The 16,868-nt window shown below is 47.0% G+C and overlaps 1 protein-coding gene across 1 annotated transcript in view; it reads left to right on the plus strand.

The window, feature by feature from the left end:
- Positions 1 to 1,618: 1,618 nt before the first annotated feature.
- The window catches only part of LOC145351714 (magnesium transporter NIPA2-like), a 28,999-nt gene continuing 13,749 nt past the window's right edge, over positions 1,619 to 16,868 (plus strand). Inside the window, exons 1-3 of the mRNA XM_080201290.1 lie at positions 1,619 to 1,797; positions 6,025 to 6,267; positions 11,708 to 11,764. Of these exons, the coding sequence (XP_080057416.1) occupies positions 1,755 to 1,797; positions 6,025 to 6,267; positions 11,708 to 11,764 (343 nt within the window). The 5' untranslated portion in view covers positions 1,619 to 1,754. The remainder of the gene's footprint in view (positions 1,798 to 6,024; positions 6,268 to 11,707; positions 11,765 to 16,868) is intronic.

Genomic DNA, 16,868 nt, shown 5'->3' on the forward strand with positions numbered 1-16,868 from the left:
AAGCTGAGTAAATAACCTGTCAGTCTTTAGCAGCTCCTTTGACTCACAGAGTCACAGAGATATCCAGCACAGAAACAGGCCCTTCGGCCCAACTCGCCCATGTCCACCAGGCTTCCCATCCTGAACTTGTCCTATTTGCCTGAGTTTGGCCTGTAACTCTCTAAACCTTTTCCATGCATGTATCCGTCCAAATGTCTTTCGGATATTGTAATTGTACCTGCGTCTTCCACCTCCTCTGGCAGCTCATTCCATATAGTCACCACCCTCTGTGCGAAAAAGTTGCCCCTCGGGTCATAGAATCATAGAATCCCTACGGCGCAGAAGGAGGCCATTTGGCTCATCAAGTTTGCACAAACCACAATCCCACCTAGTCTCTATCCCCTTAACTGTACATATTTACCCTGCTAACCCCCCTGGCACTAGGTCAATCTAGCATGGCCAGTCAACCTAACCCGCACATCTTTGGACTGTGGGAGGAAACTGGAGCATCCAGAGGAAACCCACGCAGACACGGGGAGAATGTGCAAACTCTACACAGTCAGCGACCCGAGGCTGAAATTGAACCCGAGTCCCTGGCGCTGTGAGGCAGCAATGCTAACCACTGTGCCACGGTGCCGTCCTGAAAATCCCTGATTCCTGGGCTTGTCTGGGATTTGAGCCCGGGGTCTCTTGCATGTTAATGTTACCCTAAGCATATAGCTGAGGTCATATACCAACCAACTTAAGAACAGCTTCTTCCATGCTGCTGTTAGACTTCTGGATGGACTTACCTTCGCATTAAGTTGATCTTTCCCTACACCCTAGCTATGACTGTGACACTATAAAGAGAACAAAGAACAACACAGCGCAGGAAACAGGCCCTTCGGCCCAACAAGCCCGCACCGCCATCTTAACATTGTGAGTGCCCTCTTCTACCCATGACCTTTATCTATGCCTATTGGACTCCACAATAAATTATATTCTGCACTCTCTCATTTCGTTCTCTATGAACGGTATGTTTTGTCTGTATGGCGCTCAAGAAACGATACTTTTCACTGTATGTTAATACATGAGACAATAATAAATCAAATTAAATCAAATCAAATCATGCCCCTAGACCAACGAGCCAATTGTCAAACCCTTTTAAATCTTTCCCCTCTCACCTTAAACCTTTGCCCCTCTAGTTTTGATACCCCTACCCTGAGGAAAGGACCTTGCTTGCTGTATTCACCTTATCAACGTCTCATTTACAAATCTCTATAAGGTGCCTCTTAAATTTAAACCTCTAGAAACACTGAACCCCCCACCCTCCCCCCCGGCAAATGTGACCCAGGAGTTATAAAAAAACAATCACCCTACGTGTGTTCTGCTTTGTCGAAAGGAAACACATTTTTTAAAAAAATCTTTGCATTTGCATTTCCTCGTACCAGGGCGGACTGAACATTTCACTTTCAGGGACAAAACCTTAAGTTGCTTTTCTGGTTATTCCCTCGGTGTTGTGTTCTCCCCACGTAAAAGAAGCTGGCTTTCGTCAGCTGCAAAACCAGTTTGGAGGAAATTTGATGCCCTGTCCTCACCGAGAGTGTCAGCGGAGAGGAATCGTGTTCCTTTAAGGAGGATTGCTGTGACACATCATCAGCTCAAAGGGGGAGGTGGTTCACCGGGCAGGTGAAACACACACACACACAGAGTTCACAACAGCGGCTTTCGAGGGCAAAGACTCAGCCTGTTGTCTGCTTCTGTTTCCATGAGAAGCTGTACAGAGGCTTTAAACGATGGAAGGAGCCATCGTCATGTCAGGACACAACTGCTCCAACGGTGAGTACAACACCTCATGTTAACACTTGTGTAAATCTCTGTCCAAGTCAGCCAGTGTTGTGTGTGTGTGTGTGTGTGTGTGTGGGAAGGTTGGCAAGTCTTGTAGAGTTCTGAGAGCCGGGTGTTGCTTTGAGACCCTTCAAATTCTTGCATTTTTGAGCAGATTAGGCATGGGGGGAAAAGCTGGAAAATCTCAGCAGGGCTAAAACCATCTCCATTGGGAACTTCTGCTCACTCTATTTAAAGTTGTGCTGTTCCAAATTGATCGGGTTAACTGACACACAAAGTGATGATCGCTCTGGAGCCCCGAACAATTGTATCCAAACTTTTTGTTTGTCTTCTGTTTTGGTGTGATGGTTTAAACAGGAGGATGGAGGGGTGAGACTGGGTGGGCAGGAGGGGGTAAATTGCAGGGGGGGTGGGAGGGGTAGGTCGGTGGTGGGATTTCATAGTCGCAGGGGCTGAGAAAAACCCAGTCAGACAAGTGCTGAACATTAATGAAAGCAACATTGCTATTAACTGGGTCTCTGGGACAAGAAGGTGAGAAGGTCACTATCTGGATGCGTTGAGCCCCCATCAGGGCTGGAGAAGGGTCTAGGGAAACTTTCCTCTCCCCCACCACCCCCCCCCCATCCCCATCCAGGTGGATAGGATTTCATATTTGATTTGATTTATTATCTCCACATTTATTAACATACAGTGAAAAGTATTGTTTCTTGTGTGCTATACAGACAAAGCATACTATTCATAGAGAAGGAAAGGAGAGAGTGCAGAATGTAGTGTTACAGTCATAGCTAGGGTGTAGAGAAAGATCAACTTAATGTAAGGTAGGTCCATTCAAAAGTCTGACAGCAGCCGGGAAGAAGCTGTTTTTGAGTCGGTTGGTACGTGACCTCAGATTTTTGTACCTTTTACCCAACGGAAGAAGGTGGAAGAGAAAATGTCCAGCAACCGTTATGCTGGTTGCTTTGCCGAGGCAGCGGGAGGTATAGGCAGAGTCAGTGGATGGGAGGCTGGTTTGCGTGATGGATTGGGCTACATTCACGACCTTTTGTAGTTCCTTGCGGTCTTGGGCAGAACAGGAGTCATACCAAGCTGTCATACAACCAGAAAGAATGCTTTCTATGGTGCATCTGTAAAAGTTGGTGAGAGCGTAGCTGACATGCCAAATTTCCTTAGTCTTCTGAGAAAGTGGAAGCGTTGGTGGGCTTCCTTAACTATAGTGTCAGCATGGAGGGACCAGGACAGGTTGTTGGTGATCTGAACGCCTAAAAACTTTAAGCTCTCGACTCTTTCTACTTCGTCCCCATTGACGTAGACAGGGGCATGTTCTCCTTTACGCTTCTTGAAGTTGATGACAATCTCTTTCGTTTTGTTGACTTTGAGGGAGAGATTATTGTTGCCGCACCAGTTCACTAGATTCTCTATCTCGATCCTGTACTCTGTGTTGCCACAACTTGAGATCCGACCCACTTCAGTGCTGTTGTCCACAAACTTGAAAATCGAACTGGAGGGGAATTTGGCCACACGCTATGGGTGTAAGGATGAATCCAGCAACTATGCCAATTAAAACGACCAGGAATAAAACAAAGATCAAAGTACAGTACAGCACAGGAAGAGGCCCTTCTGCCCATCAGGCCTGCACCAATCATGTTGTCCTGTCTAGTCCAAACACCTGTATCCCTCTATTCACCGTCTGTTCATCTGTCTATCCACATAAGTGAAACGTCATTAATGTGTCTGCCTCAACCACCTCACTTGGCAGCGCGTTCCAGGCCCCCGCCACCCTCTGTGTAAAAAAAAAGCTTCCCCCGCACATCTCCATTGAGCCTTTCCACTCTCACCTTGAACTTGTACCCCCTTGTAATTGTCATTTCTGCCCTGGGAAAAAGCTTCCAACTTTTCAGTTGGAGGATGGTGGGGAGAAAATAAACCGCTGCCAATTGGTCTAGGTGGCACTGCCTGAAAAGAGGCAGATTCAATAATCAAATTCAAAATGAAATTCGATAAATACTTGGGAAGTAAATATTTGCCAAGCAGTGGAACAAGAGGGATGGGATTGATGGATAACGCTTTGAAATAGCCACCACTGGCAAGGTGGGTAGATTTGCCCTCTTACATGTTGTATTGGTCGTAGTTTATTGCATGAAGATGGTTGAATGGAAACTGCTCATTTAATGCAGACTGCAGCAAGTTTAAACTGGACTGCCTTAACGGACGTATTGGTCAGGGACCGGAGCTTAACATTACAAGGAGACATGGATAGATTGAATGTGGAGGTCATGTTCAAAAGCAAGTAGCAAGGACTGTGAAATGTTAGAGTTCTTCATACAAATCATAGAATAGAATCATAGAATCCCTGCAGTACTGAAGGTGGCCATTCGGCCCATCATGTCTGTACTGACCACATCCCACCCAGGCGCTATTCCCATAACCCCACACATTTACCCTGCTAATCCCCCTGACAGACAACCATAGAATCCCTGCAGTACAGAAGGAGACCATTCGGCTCATCAGGTTTGTACCGACCACATCCCACCCAGGCCTTATACCTGTAACCCACACATTTACCCCGCTAATCCCCCTGACATACAATCGTAGAATCTCTACAGTACAGAAGGAGGCTGTTCAGCCCATCAAGTCTGTACTGATCGCAATCCCACTCAGGTCCTATTCCCGTAACCCCACACATTTACCCTGCTAATCCCCCTGGCACTAGGATCAATTTAGCACGGCCAATCAACCTAACCAGCACATCTTTGGACTGTAGGAGGAAACCAGAGCATCTGGAGGAAACCCACACAGACACGGGGAGAAAGTGCAAACTCCACACAGATGGTGACCCAAGGCCAGAAATGAACCTGGGTCCCTGGCGCTGTGAGGCAGCAACGCTCACCACTGTGCCAACACTAGGGTCAATTTAGCATGGCCAATCAACCTAACCTGTACATCTTTGGAGTGCCATCAAATGTGTCAGTGTTTTTTTAATATTAATACATACTAGTCTAAATGCTTGTTAATTTTGCCACAGATTGTTTATAAAAGCTTTCTCACTGCTTTGTTAAACTGACTGACTTGTAGTTGCTGGATTTCTCTTTACAGCCTTTTTTGAACAAGCATGTAGTATTTGCAGTTCTTCAGACCCTTGTATCTAAGAAGGATTGGATCGGGGTGAACTACCACCATTTCCACCCTCACTCCCCTCATCATCCTCAGATAGATCCCATCCGATTCTGGTGACTTATCAGTAATAGATGCAGCCAGCCACTTCCAACACTTACTCCTTATCAAATTACTATCTCCTTCGCTATTATGCTATTCAAATCTGTGACAATAACTTTGGCAGCATCTTCTTCTTTGGCGCCTGTGTTGACAGGTTTCGAGAAATGAATTGTGAGAAGGAAAGGCTTGCATTCCGACGATGCTTTTCATGGCCTCAGGATATCAGCCAGATATCCTGAGGTCATGAAAAGCACTTTACAGCCAACAAAGTGCTGTCTGAAGTTTAGCTACTGCTGTATGAAACGAGGCAGTCAATCAGTACACAGCATTGTGATTATAGGGTGAAAAGCTAGGAATGAGGTGAGGGTGGAGGGGTTGGAGGGTGGGGGCATTTCTATATAAACAGCTCATTCAAGGGTCACTAACAACCACAAAAATAAGCAGGTTTATTGGGCAGCGCGGTAGCACAGTAGGTGGCACTGCTGCCTCACAGTGCCAGGGACCCGGGTTCAATTCCGGCCTCGGGCCATTGTTTGTGTGGAGTCTGCACATTCTCCCCGTGTCTGCGTGGGCTTCCTCCGTGTGCTCTCGTTTCCTCCCACAGTCCAAAGATGTGCAGGTTAGGTGGATTGGACGTGCTAAATTGCCCCTTAGCATCAGGGGGGACTAGTTAGGGTAAATGCACGGGGACGTGGGGGTAGGGCTTGGGTGTGATTGGGGTCGGTGCAGACCGAATGGCCTCCTTCTGGATTCTATGAGATTGGCCAATGGAATGCTGGCCACCGCACCCAGAGGTTAACATGTAAGAGGATGGAAGACACAGAGTGTAAAGCCATCTAAATGTTGAGGGAAACTGCATCAGAAGCCAAAAGAGTGGAGTGGGATGAGGAGGGGGGAGAGGGGGAAGGGGGGTTGTTGCTTGAGGATTCTTAAAATTAAGGTAGGAGTCTGAAAGAAACCCTCTCAGATTTGGGCTTTCTCAACCATCCACTTCTCTCACTACAGGGTCATATGTGACGTTGGTGTGCCCTTCGACTTCCTGCGAGGCCTTGTGTCAGATTGTCCACGTGAAGGAGCTAGACAACTCTTCCCTGAATGCTTCTCTGGCACAGGACCCAGCGGGGAGATCTCCTGATTTTTACATTGGCCTGGCCTTGGCTATCGTCTCCAGCTGTCTAATCGGTATCAGCGTCATTCTCAAGAAGAAAGGCCTCCTGCGATTAGCTCAAGATGGCGGCACCAGAGCAGGTGAGGAGTTTTCTCGTGGTTCTCACTCTGTCCCCAGGGCTGATGGAGGAAGATCCTCTCACTTCCATCAATTGGGTCATTACCCTTTCAATCAGCCATAGAAGGGTACACGTGGACCTTGTTTCCCCGCCTTGCTGGGACCATAACAGAGAGAACTTGCATTTGTACAGTATCGATCACCATGTCAAGCCATTCCAAAGTGACTCATGAAATTATGTAGACGTTATAACGTGTAGTCACGGTTATATTGCAGGAAATGCAACAACTAAATGACAAATAACCACAACATCTGAGTCATTTTAGTTGAGGGATAAATATTGGTTCTGAACACGAGGGAGAACACTGCTGCTTTTCTCCAACACGGTGACTGTGGCTCCTTCACATCCGTTTGATAAATTGAGACAGTCTGCTCTAAGTCTCCACCCAAAGGTGGCCCCCTCCAACAGTGCGGCACCCCCTCAGTGCTGACCCCCCGACAGTGCGGCACGCCCTCAGTGCTGACCCCCCCGACAGTGCGGCACGCCCTCAGTGCTGACCCCCCGACAGTGCGGCACCCCCTCAGTGCTGACCCCCCCGACAGTGCGGCACGCCCTCAGTGCTGACCCCCCCGACAGTGCGGCACGCCCTCAGTGCTGACCCCCCGACAGTGCGGCACGCCCTCAGTGCTGACCCCCCCGACAGTGCAGCACGCCCTCAGTGCTGACCCCCCGACAGTGCGGCACCCCCTCAGTGCTGACCCCCCGACAGTGCGGCACGCCCTCAGTGCTGACCCCCCGACAGTGCGGCACGCCCTCAGTGCTGACCCCCCGACAGTGCGGCACGCCCTCAGTGCTGACCCCCCGACAGTGCGGCATGCCCTCAGTGCTGACCCCCCGACAGTGCGGCACGCCCTCAGTGCTGACCCTCTGACAGTGTGGCACGCCCTCAGTGCTGACCCCCCGACAGTGCGGCACGCCCTCAGTGCTGACCCTCTGACAGTGTGGCACGCCCTCAGTGCTGACCCTCTGACAGTGCGGCACTCCCTCAGTGCTGACCCCCCGACAGTGCGGCACGCCCTCAGTGCTGACCCTCTGACAGTGCGGCACTCCCTCAGTGCTGACCCCCCGACAGTGCGGCACGCCCTCAGTGCTGACCCTCCGACAGTGCAACATTCTGGAATGTGAGAACAGATTATTGGCTCAGAGTCCACAAGTGTCACCCCAAGCTCACACTCACTGAGGGATGGGGATAGGTCTGTGCACAAGATGATCAATTTGATTTGCCAATATTCAGTCATGCTCCTGTATTAGAACATAGAACATAGAACATTACAGCGCAGTACAGGCCCTTCGACCCTCGATGTTGCGCCGACCAGTGGAACCAATCTAATGACCCTCTAACCTAAACTATTCCAGTGTTATCCATGTGCCTATCCACTGACCATTTGAATGCCCTCAAAGTTGGCGAGTCCACAACTGCTGCAGGCAGGGCATTCCACGTCCTTACTACCCTCTGAGTAAAGAACCTAATTCTTGGAGGTTTCCTTACATGACCTCCTGTCCCCACACCCTCGTTATTGGCTACCCATCACATCCATCTTCTTAGTACCCTGCCTCCCCACAGTCAAGTGGAAAGTGGACAGACTTCTCATTATTCAACTTGATGATTCTTTATTGTTATAAAAGCAAAATACTGCGGACATCGGAATCTGAAACAAAAACAGAAAATGCTGGAAAATCTGGCAGCGCTTGTGGAGAGAGAATAGAGCCAACGTTTTGAGTCTGGATGACCCTTCGTTAGAGTAAAAGACAAAGAAAATAGGAACTCCTATTTTCTCTGATGAAGATTCTTTTCCTTTTGCTCTGACTCTTGATGCCATCCAGGCTCGAAACGTTGGCTCAATTCTCTCTCCATGGATGCTGTCAGACCTGCTGAGATTTTCCAGCATTTTCTGTTGTTGTGACATGAGGAGAGCTGGCAAAGTGGAAGTTAATGGGAATTTGAGAGCCTGTCCATTAGCACGAAGGAAATGGTTGGTGTTTGTTGGAGGTCAGTTGTCTTACCCCTCCCCAAGGCGACACTGCAGGAATTGCTCATGGTAGTGTCCTACATCCAACCATCTTCAGCTGCTTCCGTACCTGACCTCCCCCCAGGAAGTGGGGGATGTTTGCTGACGATTGCAGACTGTTCAGTGCCATTGAACCTCCTCAGCTGATGGAGCCGTCCGTGCCTGTACGTAGCAAGATCTGGATAACATCCAACCTTGGCCTCAGAAATGATAATTAGGATGCACTGCCCACAAGAGCGAGGTAATGACCATTGTTCCGAATTCAATTGACTGTGTATCTGGATGTTAAACTTTCAATCGAGGTGTATTTAAGGCACAGAATGTTCCAATGCTTGTTTCATTGGTGCCTAGTAACAGGGGTGGGGTTCTCTTGAGTGTTTTGATAGGTCCTCAGGTCAGTTCAGGAATCAGCGAACAGCAATTGGCTGTCAGTTTTTGGGACAGTCAGGAGCAGGAGGCAAAAACTCCAGCAGGAAAAGTGCTACTGTTAGCTCGAAAGAGCTGAGAAGAGAGTTCAAGGGAAACCACAAGATGGGGAAAAAAGAGCTGAATTCCAGAGATGAGGTGAGAGTGACAGCTCTTGACATCAAGGCTGCACTCGGCTGGGTGTGGCATCAAGGAGCCCTGGCAAAACTGGAATCGGTGGGTATCAGGGTTGCAAACTGTCTGTTGGTTGGACTCTTACTTGGCACATAGAAAGATGATTGTGGTTGTAGAGGGTCAGTCATCTCAGCTCCAGGGCATCACTGCAGGAGTACCTCAAAGTAGTGTCCTAGGCCCAACAATCTTCAGCTGCTTCATCAATGATCTTCCCTCTGTCATCAGGTTAGAAGTAGGGATGTTCACCGATGATTGTGCAATGTTCAGCACCATTTGTGACTCCTCAGATACTGAAGCAGTTTGTGTTCAAATGCAGCAAGATCTGAATAATATCCAAGCTTGGGCTGACAAGTGCCACACAAATGCCAGGCAATGACCATCACCAATAAGAGACACTCTAACCACCATCCCCTGACATTCAATGGTGCAACCATCACTGAATCCCCCACTGCCAACATCCTTGGGTTACCATTGATCAGGAACTCAACTGGACTTGCCAGATAAACACAGTGGCTACAAGAGCAGGCCCGAGGCTAGGAATACTGTGGCAAGGAACTCATCTCCTGACTCCCCAAAGCCTATCCACCATCTATAAGGCACAAGTCAGGAGTGCGATGGAATACTCTCCACTTGCCTGCGTGCAGCTCCAACAACACTCAAAAATCTTGACACCATCCAAGACAAAGTAGCCTGTTTGATTGGCAACACATCCACAAACATTCACCACCGACGCTCAGTAGCAGCAGTGTGTACTATCTACTTTGGCGCCTGTTCAGGTACACCCAGGGACCAGGGGTCAATTCTGCCGTTGAGTCACTGTCTGTGTGGAGTTTGCACATTCTTCCCACGCCTGTGTGGATTTCCTCTGGGTTGTCTGGTTTCCTCCCACAGTCCAAAGGTGTGCGGGTTAGGTTGATTGGCCATGCTAAATTGACCCTAGTGTCAGGGAATTAACAGAGTAAATGTGTGGGGTTGCAGGAGTGGGGCCTGGGTGGGATTGTGGTCAGTGCAGACTCAATGGGCCAAATGGCCTCCTTCTGCACTGTAGGGATCCTGTAGATTTACCTTGGCCAATGCACCTAACCAGCTCAATTTTCAGAGTGTGGGAGGAAACTGGAACACCCGGAGGAAACCTATGCAGACATGGGTGAGAACGTACAGACTCCACACAGTTACCCAAGCCAGGAATCGAACCTGGGTCCTTGGGCTTGTCAGGCAGCAGTGCTAACCACAGAACTGCCCCAACCTTTATCTACTTTAAACAAAACATTATTGGTTTCTAACAAAATCTCCTCCCCAACCTGGAGTCTGGTCAAGTATTGTAATACCATCGCCAGCAAGGGAGAAATTAATCATCTACCTTGGATATCCAATGGCATTACCATTGCTGAATACTCCACCATAAACATCCTGCATGTTGCCAGTGAACAGAAACTTAACTGGATCAGTCACATAAATACAACAGGAGCTGGTCAGAGACTGGCCATTCAGTGACAAGCCAGCTCAGGACTCCCCAAAGTGTTTCCACCATCTACAGTGTGCAAAGTTAAATTTGTTAGTCACAAGTAGGCTTACATTAACACTGCAATGAAGTTAATGTGAAATTCCCCTGTCACCACATTCTGGCGGCTGTTCGGGTGAATGCACCTAACCAGCACGTCTTTCAGATTGTGGGAAAAAACTGGAACACCCGGAGGAAACCCACACTGACATGGGGAAAATATGCAAACTTCACACAGACAGTGACCCAAGCCGGGAATCGGAGCCGGGTCCCTGGCGCTGTGAGGCAGCAATGTTAACTACTGCGCACCATACCGCCAGTGTCGCAAGTCAGGAGTGTGATGGAATATTCTCTGCTTGCCTAGACGAGCGTTACTTCAACAACACTCCAGAAATTAGACACCATCTAGGACAAAATGACTTGCCTAATTGGCATCGCATCCTTCACCTTAAAGATTCACTCGCTCCACCACCGGTGCACCATAGCTATGGTGTGTATTATTCACAAGATGCACTGCAGCAACTTGTCCATGCTACTTCACCCGATCGCCTGACTGTAATATCTAGAAGGTCAAGGCAGCAGAATCAGAGGAAAAGCAACATTAGCACCAAGTTTCCCTCTCTCGTTGCACACCATCCTGTCTTGGATATAGATCATTATTCTTTCTGTATTGCTAAATCAAAGACCTGAAATTCCCTCCTGAACACCACATGAACTGCAGTAGTTGAAAAAGGCAGAGCACCTTCTCGAGGACAATTAGGAATTGGCAATAAGTTCAGGCATAGTCAGTGTTACCCAAATTTAATGAACAAATTTTAAAAATGTCCTTCCCCCACATCTCTTTTCACAGAAGGTTGACAAAACACATATTTGATTAATATTCTGATGTTTTCTTCCTCAAACGTGTCCAGGAGATTAATCTGTAATTCCCGAGTTAGCGTAGAGTGATTCGTCACAGAGCTGGCCCATTGTTGGGAAATCCTTGGTGGGTCTTTTTTCCTGAACTCAAAAAGCATCTTTCGCCACCTCCAAACAACCCAAATTGCCAATGACGTGTGGTCAATATTGTAATGTAGGAAAAGGCTGTTAACAATTTGTGCCCAGTAAGATTCCAGAATCAGCAATGATCAGATTAGTAATGTGGATCTGGGGATAAATATTAGCAGATTCACAAAAGTTCCTGAATCAAGAGGAGGCTGTCTCTGAATTGCTATTTTCTCAGCTCCAGAATCCACAGTTGTGTAAACATTGTGCCTTGACATTGTGTTTCGTTTCCTTGTTGTCTGTTCTAGGGGACGGTGGCCATGGTTACCTGAAGGATTGGATGTGGTGGGCCGGCCTTCTAACAAGTAAGTAACAAGCCTAGAGAATGGGTGACCGCAGCTTCAGTGTTTGCAGAAATAGGAGAAGGCCATATCCTGTTCAGGAATATGTCCCAGTATGTAATCAGGAACGGTTGTGCTTATTATTCCATTAATTCTCAGGTATTTCTGTTTGAATGTAAACATGTACAATGCTTCATATTGTACTTTAATGCCAAAGAGATTTGTAGAATGGTCCAAGTCTTCTGGCCTCCAGATTGTCGGATACACGATCCACGACATTCACTGGGATCCTGTGAAAGTCCTGATGCACAGACCTCCATGGGCACAGGAAGTCCCCAGACCCCCGCCACGAGTGTCTCTGACTCGGTTGGAGTCGGATTTCAGGTAGTTAGCCAGGAAATATTAGCTCGGAGAAACCTAATTAACTCCTGGGTAATTCCAGAATTGACCCTCAGTCACATTCACTGACCCCCTCCCAACCCGAGTATTCCTTTACTCTCCAACTAACCACCTGACTCCCATTCACTGACCACCCCACTGTCTTCTGATCAGACTGTAACCCCCATCACCCGACCTAGCCTGATGATTCTCCAACCTGGCTGCCCCCACCCAACCCAGCAGTCTCCGACCCAACCTGCTGCCTCACCTACCCAAACACCTCACCTGGATACCCCCTCACCCACCCGTACATCTCATTCACTCACCCACTCAGCCACCCAGACACCTCACCCACCCACCCAAACACCTCACCCACTCACCCACCCAGACACTCATCCATCCAGATACCCCCCCCACTGACCCACCTGTACACCCCATCCATATACCTCACCCACCAGTACACCGCACCCACCCTAACTCCTCACCCACTCAACCACCCGGACACCTCACCCACTCACCCACCCAGATACCCACCCAGGCACCTCACACACTTACCCACCTGGCCACCTCACACACTCACCCACCTGGCCACCTCACACACTCACTTACCCGTTCACTGACGTTCATATTTGACCTTTGAACTTATCATATAGCAGCGAGTGCTGTAAAAAAAAGGGGGTGTGCGCAGTCCTTCTGCCCCAGCAGCTCTGCATAGGAGCTCTCAGAGGGACTCTGTGCACTTTGTGGTAAAGCCAGGGGAGTGTCGACAAGTTCGAGCAGAGGGCAGATCTGACAATGATTGCCTCTCCTCGGAAAGGTATCTGGAGGTGAATTGTGGAAATCTGAAAGGCGCTGCCTGAATTGATGGTGAAAGCAGACGCAATGGTAACTTTCAAAGTCAAATTGGATCACAGCTTGAAGCTGTGAGGGAACAACAAACGAATGGGAGTAATTGGAAAGCTTTTCCAAAGAGCTAGCATGGGGCCGAATGGTCTCCTTCTGTGCTGTAAGATTCTATGATAATTTCTCTAAAAAGTCCCAAGTTGTGGGGGTTAGGTGGATTGGTCATGGCAAATTGACCCCGAATGTCAGGAAGATTAGATAGGTAAAGATGTAGGCTTACGGGGATAGGACCTGAGTGGGATTGTTGTCAGTGCAGGCTTGATGGGCCGAATGGCCTCCTTCTGCACTGTAGGGATTGTAGGATTCGAAACGGTTTTTGATTAAATCCACTTCAGCCCCTGCGGTTTATTTACCACATTTCGCACTGTTGTTCAGCAAACTCACTTGTCACAACATGAAAGCTGCAGCAACTCACTTCTGCACGATACTCTAGTTCCAGATCTCTGTTGTACCCACAGAATCATAGAATCCCTACAGTGCAGGAGGTGGTCATTTGGCCCATTGTGCCAGCACTGACCACAATCCCACCCAGGTCCTATTCCCATAAACCCATGCATTTACCCTAGCTAATCCCCCCTGACACCAAGGGGCAATTTAGCATGGCCAATCCATCTAACCTGTGCATCGTTGAAATCATTAGGACTGAAGCAAAAAACGTATTTAGTGTTTCATCATCTCCGTAGATGTCTTGCTCACTCGCCAGCCCTTCCTTCTGTGGCTGCGCTCCACCCTCCATTTTCATTTTTGCTTTCTCTTAATGTAATTTTATTATCCTTCACCTCTCTTGCCAAATTCAACTCAAAACTTTTCTTTGTCACTTTGCCATTTTTACATCCTGGCATTCCTCCTCCGAGTAATTCTGCAGCATTTTCCTTCCTGGCCTTAATCCAGTACGGGCAGTGATGGGACAAATGGCCTCTTCCTGTGCTGTGTTATTGTGAATCATCCTTTTTTTTATTTTTTTTGCGTTGTTTTGCAGCTGTGTTCATCCAGGCGGAAGACTGTAAGCTGGTTACCTTTGCTTTACCTGGATGCATAGTGACCTGGTGCATTCAGATTCACCTCCACAAAAGGGACTGAACAGTCCCTTTACTTTAAATCAGATAGGTCCGGACTTCCTGCTGCTGGTTCTCCATTGTAACAGCAGAAATGGGATGACCCGAGCAGAAAATGGGCAGAGCTCTACGGAGCCTGCACGATCAAATCCTACTCCTTTTTCTCACCTGTGCCTGTTGATCGAAGCAGTCCGACAGCAAGGTTGTGCAAAGTCTGCACGTTCTCCCCGTGTCTGCATGGGTTTCCCCTGGGTTCTCCGATTTCCACAGTCCGAAAGACGTGCTGGTTATGTGCATTGGCCATGCTAAATTCCCCCTCGGTGTAACTGAACAGGCGTCGGAGTGCGACGACTAGAGGATTTTCACCGTAACTTCATTGCAGTGTTATTTGTAATTGATGTAAGTTCTAAATAGTTGAACCCCATCACTAATCCCTGTGACACTCCACTTGTCACACCTTGCCAACCTGAAATTGATCCATTTTTACCTACTCTCTGTTTCCTGTTAGGTAACCGATCCTCTATCGTTGCTAAAATTTTAAGACCTACACCTTCAGCTCTTGTATTGCGTGGCAATCTTTGATGTAACACCTTGTTAAATATCTTCTGGAAATCTAAGTACACCACATCCCTCGGTTCCCCCTTATCCATATTGCTTGTTAATTCCTCAAAGAACTCCAAAAATGAGTTCCCTTTCACAAAACCACTCTGTTTGATTGCATTAAGATTTTCTACCTACCTCAATGTAACCCCCCTTAGTAATAGACTCCAGCAATTTCCCCATGACAGATGTTGAGCTAACTGGCCTGTAGTTTCCTGATTTTTGTTTCTCTCCTTTCTTGAATAGAAGAGTGAATTTGTGATTTTCTAGTCTAGTCAACCTTTCCAGACTAGGGAAATTTAGAAAATTAAGACCAAAGCATCTACTATCTTAGCAGCCACTTCTTGTAAGACTTCATCAGGACCTGGAGACCTCTCAGCTTTTAGTTTGAGTAATTTTCCCTGATGACTTGTAATTGTTTTGAGTTCCTACCTCCCTTTCACCTCCCAATTCACAATTATTTCTGGAATGTTATTTGTATCCTTGGCAATGAGGACAGATGCAAAATACCTGTTCATTCGCTTTTTCCTTATTTTCCATTATTAACTCCCCAGAGTCTCACGCTAAATTACCACGCTCACTTTACTGACTCATTTCCTTTTTACACGCCCACAGAAACTCTTACAATCTGTTTTCATATTTCCAGCTAGCTTTCGCTATAACTTTTAATTCCTCTTCCATTAATTCTTTAGTTATCCTTTGCTGTATTTCAGGTTCTCTCCAATCTTCTGACCTGCCACTCACCTTTGCGGAATTATACATTTTTTTTCTTTCAATTTGATGTTGTTTTTAATTTCCTTATTTAGTTACGAATGCTGCGTCATCCATCAGAGACTTTCTTTCTCGCTGGAAGTACTTATCTGAATTCTGAAATAGCTCCTAAAAATTTGCCATTTTATCTCTACTGACCTATCCCCTAAGCCAATTTTCTAGTTCACTTTAGTCAGCTGTGTCTTCATGCCCTCATTTCAGATTAAAACTATTTAAATCCTTAGATCCATTCCTTGTTCCGTCAAGCTGAATATGAAATTCAATTATATAATGGTCATTTCTACCTTCACTAAGATACCATTAATTAGTCCGATCTTGTGGCACATTAATATAGTATAGCCAGCTCTCTGGTTGGGACTGGAGTGCATTGTTTGAAGAAACTGTTCCAAAAACGCTTTATGAACTCATCATCAGTCTGCCTTTGCCATTCAGATTTGCTCAAACTACATGTAGATTAACGATGATGGCTTTCTCACAAGCCTCATTATTTCTTTCTATTTACCCTGTCCTACAATGTGGTTACTGTTTGGGGGGGGATCTATAATCCACTCCAGGTGACTTCTTTCCTTTACTATTCGTCTTCTCTGCCCAAACTGATTCTACATCCTGATTTCCACAAGTAAAGTCATGCTTTCTATCGTACCTCTCTATTGTCGTCCTTAATTAACAGAGCTCCACCTTTCCCAACCTTCCTGTCCATTCTAAATGCTATGTACCCTTAAATATTCTTTGTCATCCTGCAGTCATGTCTCTGTAATATCTCATGTATATTCTTTTCTATCTGCACTGATTGGCTGTTTTGTTATGAATTCTGTGTGCATTCAGATACACACCTTTTAGTTGTGTCTCTTTATTACTTTTGTAACCCCTTGCCTTACCTGCTGGCGATTGGCTCATTTCTGATTAACCCCAATTATGGGCGGTATGGTCGGTGCAGGCTGAAGGGCCTGTTCCTGTGTAATTCTCTTTGTTCTTTTTTGTTCTTTGGTGCTTTGTGTGTGCCTGCGGGGTGCTGGGGAGGAATCCTGTGGCGCCCAGTTTGGCGGGCAAGGCCTGTGGGTATTATGAACAATTGGAATAAACTTAAGGTTTGCATTAGAATAGATGGTGGCCATTCAGCCCATCAATCCAGTTCCAACATTCAGTGAGATCACAGCTGATCTGTGACCTCATTCCATTTACCAATATTAACAACACTTCCCTTAATAACCCAATTAATTAATTGTCCCAGTTATTAACTTAATTAATCAATTAATTAATAATTGAACTAGCTTTAGTCCAAACATGGACAAAAGAGCTGAACTCCAGAGGTGAGGTGAAAATGACAGTCCTGCCCTGGTTTGATCTACCAAAATGCATCATCTCGCATTTATTTAAATTAAACTCCATCTGCAATTCATCAACCCACTGGCCCAATTGAT

Source organism: Carcharhinus amblyrhynchos, chromosome 13 (genome assembly GCF_965287045.1).
Source record: "Carcharhinus amblyrhynchos chromosome 13, sCarAmb.v2.hapA, whole genome shotgun sequence".
NCBI lineage: Eukaryota > Metazoa > Chordata > Chondrichthyes > Carcharhiniformes > Carcharhinidae > Carcharhinus > Carcharhinus amblyrhynchos.